At 44.5% G+C, this 15,241-nt stretch overlaps 2 protein-coding genes across 2 annotated transcripts; one reads left to right on the top strand and one right to left on the bottom strand.

Annotated features, from left to right (window-relative positions):
- Positions 1-2,934: 2,934 nt before the first annotated feature.
- Positions 2,935-3,894, top strand: LOC311318884 (olfactory receptor 52N5-like; the record flags this gene model as incomplete). Its single annotated transcript, XM_084450317.1, has 1 exon — positions 2,935-3,894. One exon carries the CDS (start codon positions 2,935-2,937, stop codon positions 3,892-3,894), a length of 960 nt encoding a protein of 319 aa, XP_084306443.1.
- A 7,183-nt stretch (positions 3,895-11,077) lies between these two features.
- LOC311318883 (olfactory receptor 52P1-like) lies at positions 11,078-12,016 on the bottom strand (the record flags this gene model as incomplete). Its single annotated transcript, XM_084450316.1, has 1 exon — positions 11,078-12,016. The coding sequence occupies one exon, from the start codon at positions 12,014-12,016 to the stop codon at positions 11,078-11,080; it is 939 nt and encodes a 312-aa protein (XP_084306442.1).
- Between the last annotated feature and the right edge of the window lie 3,225 nt (positions 12,017-15,241).

The following is a 15,241-nucleotide window of genomic DNA, read 5'->3' as shown; positions in this document are numbered from 1 at the left end:
CGGATAATGCCCAGGCGCTCCATGTTGGCGAACTCGGACTTAGCGACCGCCAGCTTCTCAGGGTTGAGCCGCCGCGCCCTAGCATGGACCGGGGGGCCCTTGGTCTCGATGTGGTGCTCGACCCCATGTTTAGTTGAGGCGGAGGAGAAGGTGGGCCGTGTCAGGCTGGGGAACTCACTGAGGAGGAGCTGATATTTGTCACCCTCCGAGAGCGAGCTGGAGAGACCGCCGTATGTCGCCTCGTTGCGGACACACGCGAACGAGGAGAAAGTCAGTGCGTCCACCAGGCGGCCGTTCTTAACGTCCACAAGCAGCCCGTGGGCGCACAAAAAATCAGCGCCGAGGAGAGGAAAGGAGATGTCGGCAGTGACAAACTCCCACGTAAATCGCTGACCCCCGAAACACAAGTCCACAGTCTTTGTGCCATATGTGCGGATAGGGGAGTCGTTAGCGGATGTCAAGGGCGGTCCTTGAGCCCCGCCGGCGGTGTCGGCCGCTGTAGCGGGCAGGACGCTCCGCTGGGCGCCGGTGTCGCAGAGGAACTTGCACCCGGAGAGGGTGTCCTTGATGAAAAGCAGCCGGTTCGTCGTGCCCACGCTCACAGCCGCTACTGAGCGCAGGCTTTGGCGTTTCCCCCCCGCGTTGTAGTTGCAAGGGGAGCGGCACCTCTTCGCTTTTGCGCCAAAGCGGGCGTGGAAGTAGCACAAGCCTGTGCTAGCGAGGCCGTCGGTGGCGATGGGGCCCCTGATAGAGGACGCACCAGCGCCTGGGGGCGCGTAACTGCGTGTCGGGGCCAGCATCTCAGGGGCGAAACGCTGGGTGGCCAGGAAGAACCGGTCAGCCTCCTCAGCCAGCGCGCGGGGCTCAGTAATAGTAGTGTTAGCGAGCGCTGTCTGTACGTGCGGCGGCATGTGACGAAGAAAAAGCTCTATGAAAAGGAAATTGGGTTCTTCTGCACCCAGCAGGTTCAGCATAATTTCCATGTGGTCAGAAGGCTTGCTGTCTCCCAGGCCATTCATCGCGAAAAGACGTCGGGCTCGTTCTGGCCGTGACAGTTCGAAAATCTTTAGGAGATGAGCTTTGAGCCCTGCATATTTATCCCGGGCTGGGGGAGATGTAATGAAACTTACTGCTCTTGCCGCAGTGGAGCTCCCGAGTGCCGAGACAACGTGGTAATAACGTATGGAATCGTCTGTGATCCCACGGAGGGCGAATTGAGCCTCCGTCTGCGCGAACCACGCTGCCGCGGACGTCTCCCAAAACTCCGGCAATTTAAGAACGGCGGTATTTGCCATGTTCGGTTCAGTCTCGGAATCTTCGGGACTGACGTCGGGGTCACCAGTGTAGTGCCGAAGAATTGGAGTCGGAGGCGGAGTGTCGAACAATGGAGCTAACTTCACTTTATTGTGAGACATCAACGGAACGTTTCATTACTCCGTCAAACAACTCGCAGAGAGAGAGATAACATCCGGAAGTCCGCCTAACATAACAGATCGTGCGGAACCAATTAACCTCACTCAAGTACCGTAGGTGAATTATGTAAACCACCACAAGGTCAAACCTAGCGGCAGCTTTGTGTAGCCTTATTTATTTACGGCCATTTCATTTCCATGCTGTCACATCACATCCTGACAAAACAGCGATTGATCCTGTCAAGATTGAGAGGATAAATCGCAATTTCATCAAACTGTGATGCAACAGCATGCAAGCCAACAGCCGTGACAGCCTAAGCGATTAATGCTACTGCTACTTGCTACTACTGCCTGTCGGATCCGTAAAATACCCGATCCGACTCGGGTCTCGGGTCTCTGTCCTACTCCTTCTCTTGGACAAAATCGGGTTCGGTATACATATTTTTTAAAATGGTCGGATCTCGGAACGAATGTCTCGGGTCCATCTCGGTTTCGGGTCCACATTTTAGACCCGAGAAGACCTCTTCTGCACAGGCATGGTTCATGGACTATTGGAAGATTTCAATAAAAGAACAACTGACAACAGATAGTTACTAACTGAGTTTTGCCTAGTGACCATTGGTCCCTCAGAGAGCAGGGGTGACCTGACAACCCCCGCCCCCCCTGAGTTCTAGACAACATTAAACCAAATAAAAGGTGCCGCTCTCAAAAGGCATCTCAGGCGTGAGATGATCTGTGTCAGGAAAGGTAAGGCAGACAGAGAAGAACTTGTCTTCGGGTCTATCTCTGTCAATGGTACTGTAGGTGCAGTGTGGGATTCTAGAATTAGTCCTAAACATGCTTCTGTTGCAGGAAGCCAATGTTTATGTTATATTTATCATATATCATGAATGTTTGAATATGTGGTATGATGTAATAGGTGTGCTAGTCCCCCACCCCCACCAAAATAGCCCCCACCCTTGAAACATTCAAGTCTCGCCTGAAGTCCCACCTCTTTTCTTTGGCTTTTTGATTCAGTGTGAGCCGTGCTCTACTTGTCTATGTGCTTTATTGTCATTTCTTGTGTTGTGTATGTCTACAGCTGTATGTGAATCGTGTCTTTGTGTTTGTATTGTCTCGAGCTCCTGTGTTGTTTTGTCTTGAGTCACTGTGTATTTAATTTTAACAGTTTTTTGTTTTATAGTTTTTAGAGTGTCTGACAGTGTTTTATCTGTTGTGCAGGACTTTGGCAACCTTGTGTTGTTTAAATGTGCTATAGAAATAAAGTGGATTGGATTGAATTGGATAGTCATAAGGTTATGCTAAAGCAACTGTATTCATTGCAAAATGATACAACACCTGCAGAGTTGTGTACATGTCAGATGTCCAACAGAATCCATTACTACTTGCAGTAGAAATTCTCTTGCAATGCCTTTGCCAAATATTTCTGTTGGTGACCCTCACTGACACCTCCAAATGTCTCAGCTCCAACACAGTATTCTCCCCATGTGCTCTGCTTTCTCCCAGGTAGTGAGAAGCTCCCATGGAGAACCAGACATACAGCCACCATGTGCTACAAATAGAGGGGTTGAAGGTCACCCAGCGGTCCTCCTACCCAGCCTTCATACTCCTACTCTTTATCTACATCTTTACCATGGTCTCCAACATCGGCCTCTTAATACTGATCGTTACTGAGAGGAGCCTGCACCAGCCCATGTATATCCTTTTCTGCAACATGCCTGTAAATGATGCCTTTGGAGCTACCATCATTATGCCACGACTGCTGAGTGACATTTTCGTAGCAAGTGCAGATCGGTATATATACTACATTGACTGCGTCACACAAGCATTCAGCGGCCATCTGTTCGCTGCCACCTCTCACACCATACTGATGATCATGGCCTTCGACAGGTATGTGGCCATCTGCAACCCCCTGCGCTACGCCACCATCATGAGCAACAGAATGGTGATCAAGCTGAGTGCGTCTGCCTGGGGGGTGGCCTTAGTCTTAGTGGGGATCCTCCTCGGCCTCACCATCCGGCTCTCCCGCTGCAGGAGGGTCATTATGAATCCATTCTGTGACAACGCCTCACTGTTCAAGCTCTCCTGTGAGAGCATCGCCATCAACAACATCTACGGCCTCACATTTACTGTGGTACTCCTGGGCTCCTCCATAGGGAGCGTGACTCTGACCTACCTGAGAATCACCATGGTGTGTGTGAAGAGCAAGAACAGAGTGCTGAACAGCCGAGCCCTGCAGACCTGCACCACCCACATGGCCGTCTATGTCATCATGCTAGTGAGTGGCTTCACCCTCATCTTCCTGCACCGTTTCCCTCAGTGGTCCGACTACAGGAAGCTGGCAGCCATCATGTTTCATGTGGTTCCCCCTGGACTCAACCCCATCATCTACGGCCTGCAGAGCAAAGAGATCAGGCAGATCATCTTTAAGATTTTTCACAATGATAATAAGAGGAAGAGGGTTGGAGTTGGAGGACATTAAGAGTTGCCATGTTTGGAAATGTGTTACACTTCCTTTTTGTAAGGTCGCAGACACCGTCATAGTGTGCCGAACAACCTAAGGGCTATCCATATACATTTCTCTAATAGATCAGCCAATATGAATGAAATGCTCATACATTATCACTGCTTATAGAGATTACAATGCCAATGTACAGTACGTACAGTACAGTCTTTATCACACCAGTGTCGTGACAGTTATTTTTCATCAAAGTTAATGCCAGTCTTAAAGGTAGGCGATTGTAGGTAGAGTAGGCTAGATTTTGAAAAATGCAACTGACAAAATCCCCACCGTCCCTTCAGGCCTCCCTCCAAAGCCGCTCCTCCAAACTGGGGGAAAACAAATGACACTCGCTAGGCAGGCAGGTAGGCTGACGGGCATCCATTCATACCTTGAAATTAATTAAATGATTGGACAGACTTGTTACAGTCCTGCAATTTCTACAGATTAGCCTCCGGATTTTTACATTTATTTTATTGTCATTTAATTTATTGATTGCTGTCTGGATAAGAATGAAACAAAAAATGCTTCTAAGCCAAATCACATACATCACCTTTAAATGCAGTATATGGAATATATGTAGCTATACATATGCAAGGGTCATTTTTCTGCTCTCCTCTACAATATGGTGACGAGGGTTGGAGTTGGGGGAAATTAAGATTTGGAATGTTTGGAAATGTGTTAATGAATGTTTCAATCATAGGACAGGGTATATAAGGGTTAGAACAACATACTGTACTGTTAAATGTAATCCTCGTTTACCTTGATGCTGATTCCTAACATTTCTGTACTTTTGGAGATAACATACAGTACAGTACTATGCTTAAAGCTATAGTATGTTATCTCTGCACTACGAGCCAGCTACGAACTAGCCATGGTCTGTGTGAAGAGCAAGAACAGGGCGCTGAACAGCTGAACTGCAGACTGGCACCACCCACAAAATCTAAAATTTTAAGCTAAAGGATATTTGGACCCAAGTCAAAATCTTTATCTGTCGACAATTTCCCTGTGGGGATTAATGGAGTAACGTTATCTATCTATTTTATAATCTGAACTATGTCCTTTTCAGGCCAGAGTATTGAAATTATGCCATCGAGGTCCGTTCTATGTCCCTCCCACCCCCCCTTGTTTGGAAACACCCCATCCAAAATTGTACCCCCTCTGTGAAATTTGACTCCTAGCAACGTGGCCACTTCCAGTTTTCATTTCCTGTGCCACAGATGCTTTCATTTTTTGTGTACATTACATGATAATAAAGACATACTGTATATTTTGCAACTCACTGGTGTGTTTTCTCTTTCTCGTTTAACTGGGGTGAGCTAAACTGTGAAGTGAAGCATTACAATATGGGTCTGAAGGATAGTGTGTGTGTAGCCCTGCCGGAACAGTACAAACAGAACATTCACTTGTGTAAAGAAACAATTATGAAACGGGAGAGGCACGTAGGGATGTGATCTAGCCTTACAAACAGTTAACTATTGCCACAACGCTATAAGAACATAAATCTTAATGAGGCAAATAATAGGCGCACTGGCATAAAAGTCTGTATCTGAACTCTTTTTAATGTTTATTTTATTGGACATAGGACCTCTGTCTTTTATGTGGAATGTATATTCTTGTTTGTGTTGTTGTTGTTTTTTATGGACCATAGAGTCTGCAATAAAGATATCTATCTACTGTAATGGTGGGAACTGTGTACATACATCTACTGATGCCTCTGGACACATCTTCAGTGATGTTCCTGGAATCATCGGGTATTTCGGGTCTTTCAACATCATACACCCTCCTCCAGGTGACCCAACCGGGGCTGGTCAGACCCCGGCTTGTGTCCAGATGGCTAGCTACTGTACCATGACTCCATGGCTCTCCTCTTTGGAGCCACAGCCATCTTGAGGCTCTCTCTGCTGCATCGGTAGTACTGCGGATGGCTCTCCTCTTCCTCTGTCCCTCGATGCCTAAACTGCTGAAGGCTCTGGCCAGAGAACGGGCTGCAAAACCTCTGAATCCAACCTCCACCAGAAGACACCTCGCTCTCCACCCAGCCTGCTGACAATCACTGACCAGTCCCGCGTACTTCGAGAGTTTCCTCTCAAAGGCTTCTTCCAAGTGATCTTCCCATGGGACCGTCAGCTCCAGCATCACAGCTTGCTTAGTGGACTCAGACACGAGGACAATGTCTGGCCGCAGGGTGGTGACTGCAATGTGGCTGGGAAACTTCAGCTGCCGTTCGAGGTCCACCAGCAGCTGCCAGTCTCTTGCAGAGTTCAGGATGCCAGCAAATGTTCTTCTGGCATGGGTTGCCTGCTCCGCAGTTCTGACAAAGGCGATGGTTCTCTGGGAGAGTTGGAACTGCTTTGCCCACACAAGTCCAGCGCTGATGGCTTCAGCAATGGTCTTAAGGACTTGGTCATGCCTCCAACGGTACCTTCCATCTCCAAGTGCCCTGGTGCAGCAGCTGAGGATGTGTTCTAGGGTTCCTGGCTTGGACCACAAGGGGCATGCTGGTGTGTCTGCTAAGCCCCATGTGTGCAGGTTTGACGGGCTTGGAAGCACGTCGTAGACTGCCTGGATGAGGAATTTGATGCGTTGAGGCTCGGCTCTCCAGAGCTCAGTCCAGGTAACTTTCCTCTCCATCACCTCCCATCTTGTCCAAGCTTCCTGTTGTTTCATCCCCACTGCCTTGCAGGATCTTGTCTCCTTCACTGCTGCTCTCACCTCCTCCTGGACAAGGCGCCATCTCTCCTTCCCCCTGGTGTTCAATTGAGGAGTTGGAAAGGACCCTAGCCCAGCTTGGCCCTGTGTGACCACTCCCACAAGGTTCCTGTGACGTAGCCTGGCCTCCTCTGCTCTCCACTTCCTGCCAGTCCTCACTGGGATCCCAGCATTGGCCACCCGTGGGTCACTCGAGTCCCTGTACTGCACCACTTCTCTGGCTCTTGTCACCTTGAATTCCTCCTCCAAGGATCTGAAGGGCAGCTGCAGTTTGTTATTGTGCCCATAGAGAGCGATGCTGCTCAGGCTTTTTGGTAGCCCAAGCCATCTTCAAAGGTGTTTGCTGACCTTCCTCTCCAAGATCTCGACCGTTGAGATTGGGAAGGCATAGGCAAGGAGGGGCCACAGGATCCTTGGGAGAATGCCGTGGTGGTAGACCCAGGCTTTAAACTTCCCAGGTAGGCCTTACTTGTCCATGGTTTTCATCCAGCCATCCAACTCAGTGCAGGTGGACTGAATAGATGTTGTGTCTCTCAGAGAGCTGTCAAAAAACTTGCTCAAGGTCTTGACTGGCTTCTCTGTGATGGTAGGGATGGCTTTGCCTGAGATTTTAAACCAGAACTTGTCCTCCACCCTCCCTTTCTTCAGCACCATGGATCTTGATTTGGCAGGTTTAAAACGCGTCCGGGCCCACTCCACCAACTTCTTGAGACCCTTCAAAATCCACCAGCAGCCTGGGACTGATTCTGTCGTGACTGTGAGGTCATCCATTAATGCCCTGATGGATGGCTGCCGTTGACTGGATTTTGATAGAGGCCCTCTGCACTCTGGCTCAGCAGACTTGGTAAGCATGTTCATGGCTAGGGAGAACAGTGTGGTGGAAAAACTCAGTAGCAAAGTGTTCTTTGGAATGATGTTGAATGCCGAGCGTCAAAGAGTAAAACAAAGTTTATTAAAGAATACCGGTACAAAGGTTTTCTCTGTGTGTGTTTGTTCCCCCAGGGTGGATCTGTCCGACACTGCTTTTGACAACCCGGACTTGGTGTTCTATGTGGATGGGTCTGCTTCACGTAACTTCGATACAGGGATGAATCAGGTCGGTTGGGCAGTTGTTACTGATTATGAAACGGTTGCATCAGGCTCGCTTCCTCAGAACCTCTCGGCGCAAGCTGCTGAGCTGGTTGCTTTGTCTGAGGCTTGTACGTTAGCCCGCAACCAATAGTAGGTACGCCTTTGGTGCCGTTCATGACTTTGGTATGATTTGGAAACATTGAGGCTTCTTGACCTCAACTGACAAGTTTATTGCACATCATGCTCTTATCTCTGCCCTCCTAGATGCGCTCCAGCTCCCACTTCGTGTTTCTGTTGTTAAATGTGAAGCCCATACAGGAAACATTGATCCGGTTGCGAAAGGCAATGCTCGTGCAGATGCAGCAGCGAAGGCAGCAGCCTGCTTACCCCCTGCTTGCACTCCTCTCTGCCTGCATGACTCCTGCGTTGCTTCCCCTTCACTAACTCTTTCCACCCAGTTAAAGGAAGTTCAGGACGCGGCCACGGACAGTGAGCGCAAGCTGTGGCAGAAGTGTGGCTGTGCCAAAAAGGAGGAGGTTTGGCGGGGGCCTAACCATCTGCCCCGTCTTCCTCAATCTTGGTTTCTGTATTTTTCTAAGTTGACACATGGGCGAGACCATGTGTCAAAAGGGGGGATGGTAAGGTGACTCGAAAAACTGAGGAGGACAGGAGGAAGAGAGGCAAACCGCCCATGGCCGCTGGGGGGGCACTTTCCATCAGTCAGTTATTATTTGAAATATCAGCTTTAAAGTGGATTTACAGTCAGTCAGTCAGTTTTAGCATATGAAAAACTGAATAACACTTTCTATAACTACATGCAGCATTTATTTATCATATTCATGATAAAATATTACAAAACAACAATAAAACATTGTAAGCAATAGTTGTTGTAGTGGATTGTACTCTTCTCTAAAGAGAGAAAATAATTTAAATTGGTGAGGTGCTGGAGAGGTAAGGTGATATATGAAAAATGTTTTTGATTAGGGGACACTGAGGTGTGCTGGCTCTCAAACAGTTTGTTGGCAAATAGTTTTGACAACTGGACAATGGAATACGTTGCACCGCAAATGCAGTATCCAACAGTTCGCTCATGGCTAGCTAGCAATGGTACAGCTATGGGATTAGCACTAGCTCATTTGGGTTGCTGTCAAAGCTGCCACTCTTATGTTGCTATAGCCTACAATTATCAGAACAATATGAACATTCAGTTGAAAGTTTCCCATCCATCACTGGATGAGGAATAAGCAACGCAAAGCGATCAATTCTCACGCAAGCAGGAGCCAGGCTGTGGATTTCTCCGATCCGGTGTTGCGACCCTCTAGAAATGTTTTGGATGAGTTGCTGACAGTTTGCGCCTCCAGCCAATCTGCACGCCTGCCTATGCCATAGCCTGACGTGCACCTCGTAGCTAACGTTACCGGCTATAGCCAGCCAGTGGAACTGTCGTGTTCAGACGGCTCTAAATCAAAAAGTATTTATGTCAGCTTAGATATTTAGATGGCTAGAATCAAGACAAATAGACGAACAGTTTGATGTATAATATGTCCCATAATACATTCGGATGTATTATATTATGGAGCTACAAACACAGAAAAAGTCTCCAATGGCACAGGGAAGAGAAACACAGACATCAACGCCGACTCAATCGGCCTTCACTGTGGTAAATCTGGAATCTGGAATGTGATTGGACTAACAAAATGTCAATATCTGAATCCTGTTCAGACAGGGCCGGAGTACTAGCCTCCCTTGCGGTAATTTTTCAGCGTTTCGGCCAATCACAAATGAGCAAGAAAAAAAGGCATTACACTGATTTAAGAGAAAAGAACCCGCCCTAAGGGAGGCTAGCCTCCCTTCCATAGATATCTATGGGTCCTCCAGCTGCATGTTATAGATGTCACTGTTGGAGCTTTAGAATTTCAATAATGGGTTTTTCTCAATAGGGAAAACCTGCTTTATGAACAAAACTGAGACAATATTAATTATGAATAAATAAATTCATATATTTATATTTTCATCCCTCTCTTCTCTCCACAAACTGAGGAGGACTGTCCTCCCCTGCCTAAATGGACGAGCCTCCACTGGTCCATGCGAACCACTGCAAGAGGGCACCGGAACCTTCTTGGTTCTTGAAGTGTTGTTTTTATACTGAACTTTTAACAGTGGAGTCAACGGGCACTTCCGCATCCGTACCACCAATTACGCCAGACTGACCAATATGGCAGCTGAAGTGAATAAAGCGAATTGTTTAAATGTGCTTTACTCAACAGGAGCAAGACAGGGTGTAGAATGTAGTTGCATTTTTTGGATTGCATTGATTGCACCTTTGCACATTGCTGTTCAGCCACTGTTCTTTGAAGTTGTTTCTATGCTGCTACTTATGTTTACCATACTGTGGTACTGAGTCATCAGTATTGTCAGTTAGCTGTGGTGGATACCCAGACCAAGTATTGTATAATCCAGGCTCCTATTTGACCTGAGGTCCTAGTTGACCTGAGTAGACCAAGTATTTTCCTTCCTTTTTTGTCCTCAGTGGAAATTTTGCCCACGACAGAAGAGGATGAATAAGAAAAGGTACAATAGGGTGGTCCCAAGTACAGCACAATGTGTGAAGTGGTGTGCAATGAGTGAATGAGTCTGGCTTCTTCATCATGAAAACTACAAGAGATTATGTCGATGTTTATGTGTTCCGCGTGTCATGGCTCACAGATTATATGAAATTATACTGTGCATTCTTTGCTGTTGCCATGGTGGTTGCCTGCATTCTGTTATGGATTACAGAAACTGTTACTACAGTAAATATTCTTAGTACCTGTATATACTGTATGTTAAGTTTTAAAACTGCATCATGTGCTCCTTGTTTTATTCATTTGCATTATGATAACTTGTGACCATGTTTCAGACGTTTGGTGCTTATGTGTTTGATTTGAAAAGAAAGAAAATAATTATAATTATGAAACAGTTAAGGTTCTCAGTTTTCAGTGGCATTCCCCTTGCTTCATTATGTTTAATGAATTATTCACAAGCAGAAAGTATCCCATGAAATACCTACATGTTTTTACATAACATAACATCATATCACAATATAATACATAATAGACAATACAATATCGTATGGTATTATATATTGTATGGTACTATATATGTATGTATATATATATATATATATATATATATACACCACACACACGCAGACACACACACACACACACACACACACACATATAGTAATAGGGCTGTCATCAACCAAAGAAAATCTTGGTCGAGTGACTGGCATCATTATATAGTACTGTATATACATATACAGTATAACATATATATATGTAACAGTATATACATATATATATGTTTATGTATATACTGTTTAGATACTGTTTAGTTAAAATTAGACGGACACCTTGTTTTTTTTAAACATTCTAAAGATCCTCTGTTTGATCTCTTTAGATTGTAAGCCATAGATAATAGGGTTGAGAAAGGGAGGGATCACAGCAAACAGCACACTGGTCAGCTTGCCCAGGTGAGCATAGTTTTGGAATCTATGCAACGTGATAATAGTGAACCCACAGAATAACACAATGACGTAGACCAGAAGGTGAGTGCTACAGGTCATCAGGGCTTTGCTGTTTAAAGAACTGCTCTTACTCCTCAGACAAACTATAGCAATCTTCAGGTAGGTGAGACTGATGCTGCCTATAGATGACACAAACAGCACTATGGTAAACGCAAAACCATAAATGTGATTTATTAACACACTCTCACAAGAGAGCTTGAATATGGCTGCGTTGTCACAGTATGGATTCATAATGACCCTCCTGCAGCGTGAGAGCCGGATGGTGAGGGCGAGGAGGATCCCCACTAAGACTAAGGCCACTCCCCAGGCAGACGCACTCAGCTTGACCACCATTCTGTTGCTCATGATGGTGGAGTAGCGCAGGGGGTTGCAGATGGCCACATACCTGTCGAAGGCCATGATCATGAGAACGGTGTGAGACGTTGTACCATAGATATGAATTGAGAAAGCCTGAACAACACACTCAATGTAAGAGATATATCGTTCAGACGCTGCTGTAATGATGTCCTTCAACAGACGGGGTATTATCACCGTAGCGCCTAGAATGTCATTGACAGGCAGGTTGCACAGGAGGATGTACATAGGCTGGTGCAGGTTCCTCTCTGTGAAAATCAGCACTAGGAGGCCGATGTTGGACATCATGATAGCCATGTAGATGAGGATTAGGAGGCTAAAGGCAGAATAGAAGCCCGGTTGGGTGACCGTTATCGCCTCCAGGAGAAGAACATGGTTGTTGAGTGTCTGGTTCTCCATACTATCTGGCAGAGAGGGAAGAACATGAATAATACCATGACAATAGTCTTGACAATTAAAAGTAAAAGTAAATAGAATTACTCCCTTGATGTTCACAATAATAACATATATATCCATACAGTACATTCCATGTGGGCAGCAGCATAAGGTTTTTGTTCAACAAGAAGTGATAGATCTATCCAATCGGTCTAAACAGTGTATAGCCTACCGCATTAGTTTAAATCACTGGATTTTTTATGGAAATATCTTGTCATTTGTTTGTATACTGTCCACTGACTGAGAGAGATGCTCCGTATGCTGACACAACTCCCCACAACTTGATGTTAGCAGCACCTTTTATTGGGTCAAAACATGTTTGTAACCCAGGGGCTTACGTCACCCTAGTTGTAGCCCAGAGGGCCCAATGTTCACTAAGCAACAGTGTCTTAGTTTTTCTGACAATATTCGATTCCATTTTATACCTTTATTGTAGTTGGCTCCTAATTGTCTGAAGTATTCAACTTCTGATGTTGTATTTGGGCTCCATTCATTCTGGTAACTACAGTAAAATGAGAAATGGAAAAAAAGAATAATGTGACTTTACATGATTGCCTATCTACATACTGTATGTGGTTAACACAGAATTTATCCAGATGGATGTTTTGCCCTACGTAGATTACTTTTAGGATTACCACTGGATCTTTTTTTTTTCATTCTGAAGCCGTTAAGTCTATAAGTGATAATTTTGCTACATGCAAGCTAAGACATGCAAGCTAAGACACCGAGCTACATGCCCACTTCCACTGCTACACTGTATGTTTTAAAACATTTAAAACATAATTTAAGCTACAAGTAATGCCTACTCTACCTCTGATATGCCACACTTAGTAGAGGGGGGGTGGTCATCTCCAAGGTCAAAATTTGAAGACATCCATTTGGTAATTAATAAACACTATCAATACAAGGATTTTGACACTATAACCAACTGTCACGAAAATGGTTTAGGGTGAAAGCCGCGCCGCGGCAAAATCCTTATTCCCACGACTGTCCGTTCCCGTGCCATGCTTTTGACAAATTAATGATTTTACAGAAAACTGAAATGTATTTGTTTTAAATCAATGAATCAAACAATTTACTAAAGGCCAGTTATTAAAAGATTGAAATATTGTATTCGAATTAAATAACCTGTACGATGTGTAGGCCTATAGGCCTAGTGGTGGCCGCACAGTCAAATTATTTTCTAATTAAATTTTCCCCTGTAATTACTTATTGTAAAAACAACAGATGTCTATGTCCACACATTAGATAGGCTATTTCCAGTGTTTGTTGTGTCGGCAAATTATCAGCATAGCCTAGGCCTCCTCGGTACAAACGCCTTGCAGCAGGGCTTTCACGGAGTAAAACGGGAAGAATACTTTTCCAGAGTGGAATCTTTTAAAAACGCCACCCTTACCATCGCCATGTAAACTGGCAATATGCAATTCTTTTCGGAAAAAGGTGACAACACGGCCCCACTTTGCGCCAAATATAGTAGCCTACTGCTCACAGCTCAGTGTAGGGTAGATCATGAAAGAAAATGCCAAATATACCTATAGATAATACAAAATAAAAGGAGGACAAACTAAATATTAGGCCAATTAATCTAATGACAAAAAATGTTTTGTTTCTAATATCATGTCGGTCAATTTAACAGCCTAGGCCTAACAGCTATAATGGATTATAAAGATTGGAGCCCATCATTCCTACTGCTGTTGTGCGGGGGGGAAAAACAATCATAGGCAAGTCACGAGAAAAGGCCAAGATTACAAGGCAAAAACCCCCAACACTTAACTGTGGTCACCATGGAGCATCTAATCCAGTTCTGTGTCATGCCGACACTAACTGAAGATGAGGCCTTCACCTTCGCGTGATTTATTATTAGGTTGTAATATTCCCACTATTTCTTTCTTACTTATTAGACTTACTTATTATACTTCTGAATACTTTGTGCTAGAAACTTCATTCAAACTTTAAAATGTTCATGACGTTTAGCTATTAATCGGATGTATTCCGATTATTTTATTTTTTTTAAATACTTTTTTTAGTAATTTAACTTTTAATAGTAATTTTTGTCCCATTGAAACCCTTTGAAACTGCTTTTGGAATGTTCAGAAATTTTGTTTTTAGAGTGGTGGCAGCTGTTGCTTTGAAAATATTCACACATTTTGTAAACTGCTGGCACTCCTACAGTTTTGAACGCTCACACCCATATTATATATTAAAATGTTCACACAACTGTGCTGATTCGCTAACCTTTGAGCTGCTAATTTAGCATTTCTCTCTTTTTCTAACTTGTGGCTATGCCTACAGTTTTAACAGCTCATACACATATTATATATTGAAATGTTCACACAACTGTGCTGATTCGTACAATGTAGGTATCTAAGCCGTGTGACTTATAGTTTTCGCTGTATGACGATTTGTTCAGCAACTGCGCTCTCCATTGAAACGTATGGGCCCACACTCTACCTTTTGAGCTGCTAATTTTGTATATCATAGCCTAAAATGTTCAGCATTTTCTCAGGATTCCTACGGTGTCAATATCTAGGCTGTGAACTTTATACTTTTTGAGAGAGAGCTGTCTGAAGCCAACATGCCTTTCCATTGAAGTGAATGAGAGGATGCTCACAGTGTCAGTTGGGATTTGAATTTGGGGACACGTGCAGGCTCTCTGTACAGGCACCCTTTTATGACTACTGTGGTAGCATTCATATTCATTCCTTCCTTCCATCCATCCATCCATCCATCCATCCATCCTTCTTTCTTTCTTTCTTTCTTTCTTTCTTTCTTTCTTTCTTTCTTTCTTTCTTTCTTTCTTTCTTTCCTTCCTTCCTTCCTTCCTTCCATCCATCCATCCATCCATCCATCCTTCTTTCTTTCTTTCTTTCTTTCTTTCTTTCTTTCTTTCTTTCTTTCTTTCTTTCTTTCTTTCTTTCTTTCTCTTTCTTTCTTTCTTTCTTTCTTTCTTTCTTTCTTTCTCTTTCTTTCTTTCTTTCTTTCTTTCTTTCTTTCTTTCTTTCTTTCTTTCTTTCTTTCTTTCTTTCTTCCTTCCTTCCTTCCTTCTTTCTTTCTTTCTTTCTTTCTTTCTATCTTATATTCAAAGAAATATTCAGAATGACACTCTTTTTCAGGCTGCAAACTCATATTAATATCTTTTCTCCTCTTTCAGCTATTGAACTCAATAAAACTATGAGTTATGATGAGTGG

This window comes from Borostomias antarcticus (genome assembly GCF_949987555.1).
Source record: "Borostomias antarcticus genome assembly, chromosome: 15".
Taxonomy (NCBI): Eukaryota; Metazoa; Chordata; class Actinopteri; order Stomiiformes; family Stomiidae; genus Borostomias; species Borostomias antarcticus.
This window is presented reverse-complemented; position numbering and strand designations above follow the sequence as displayed.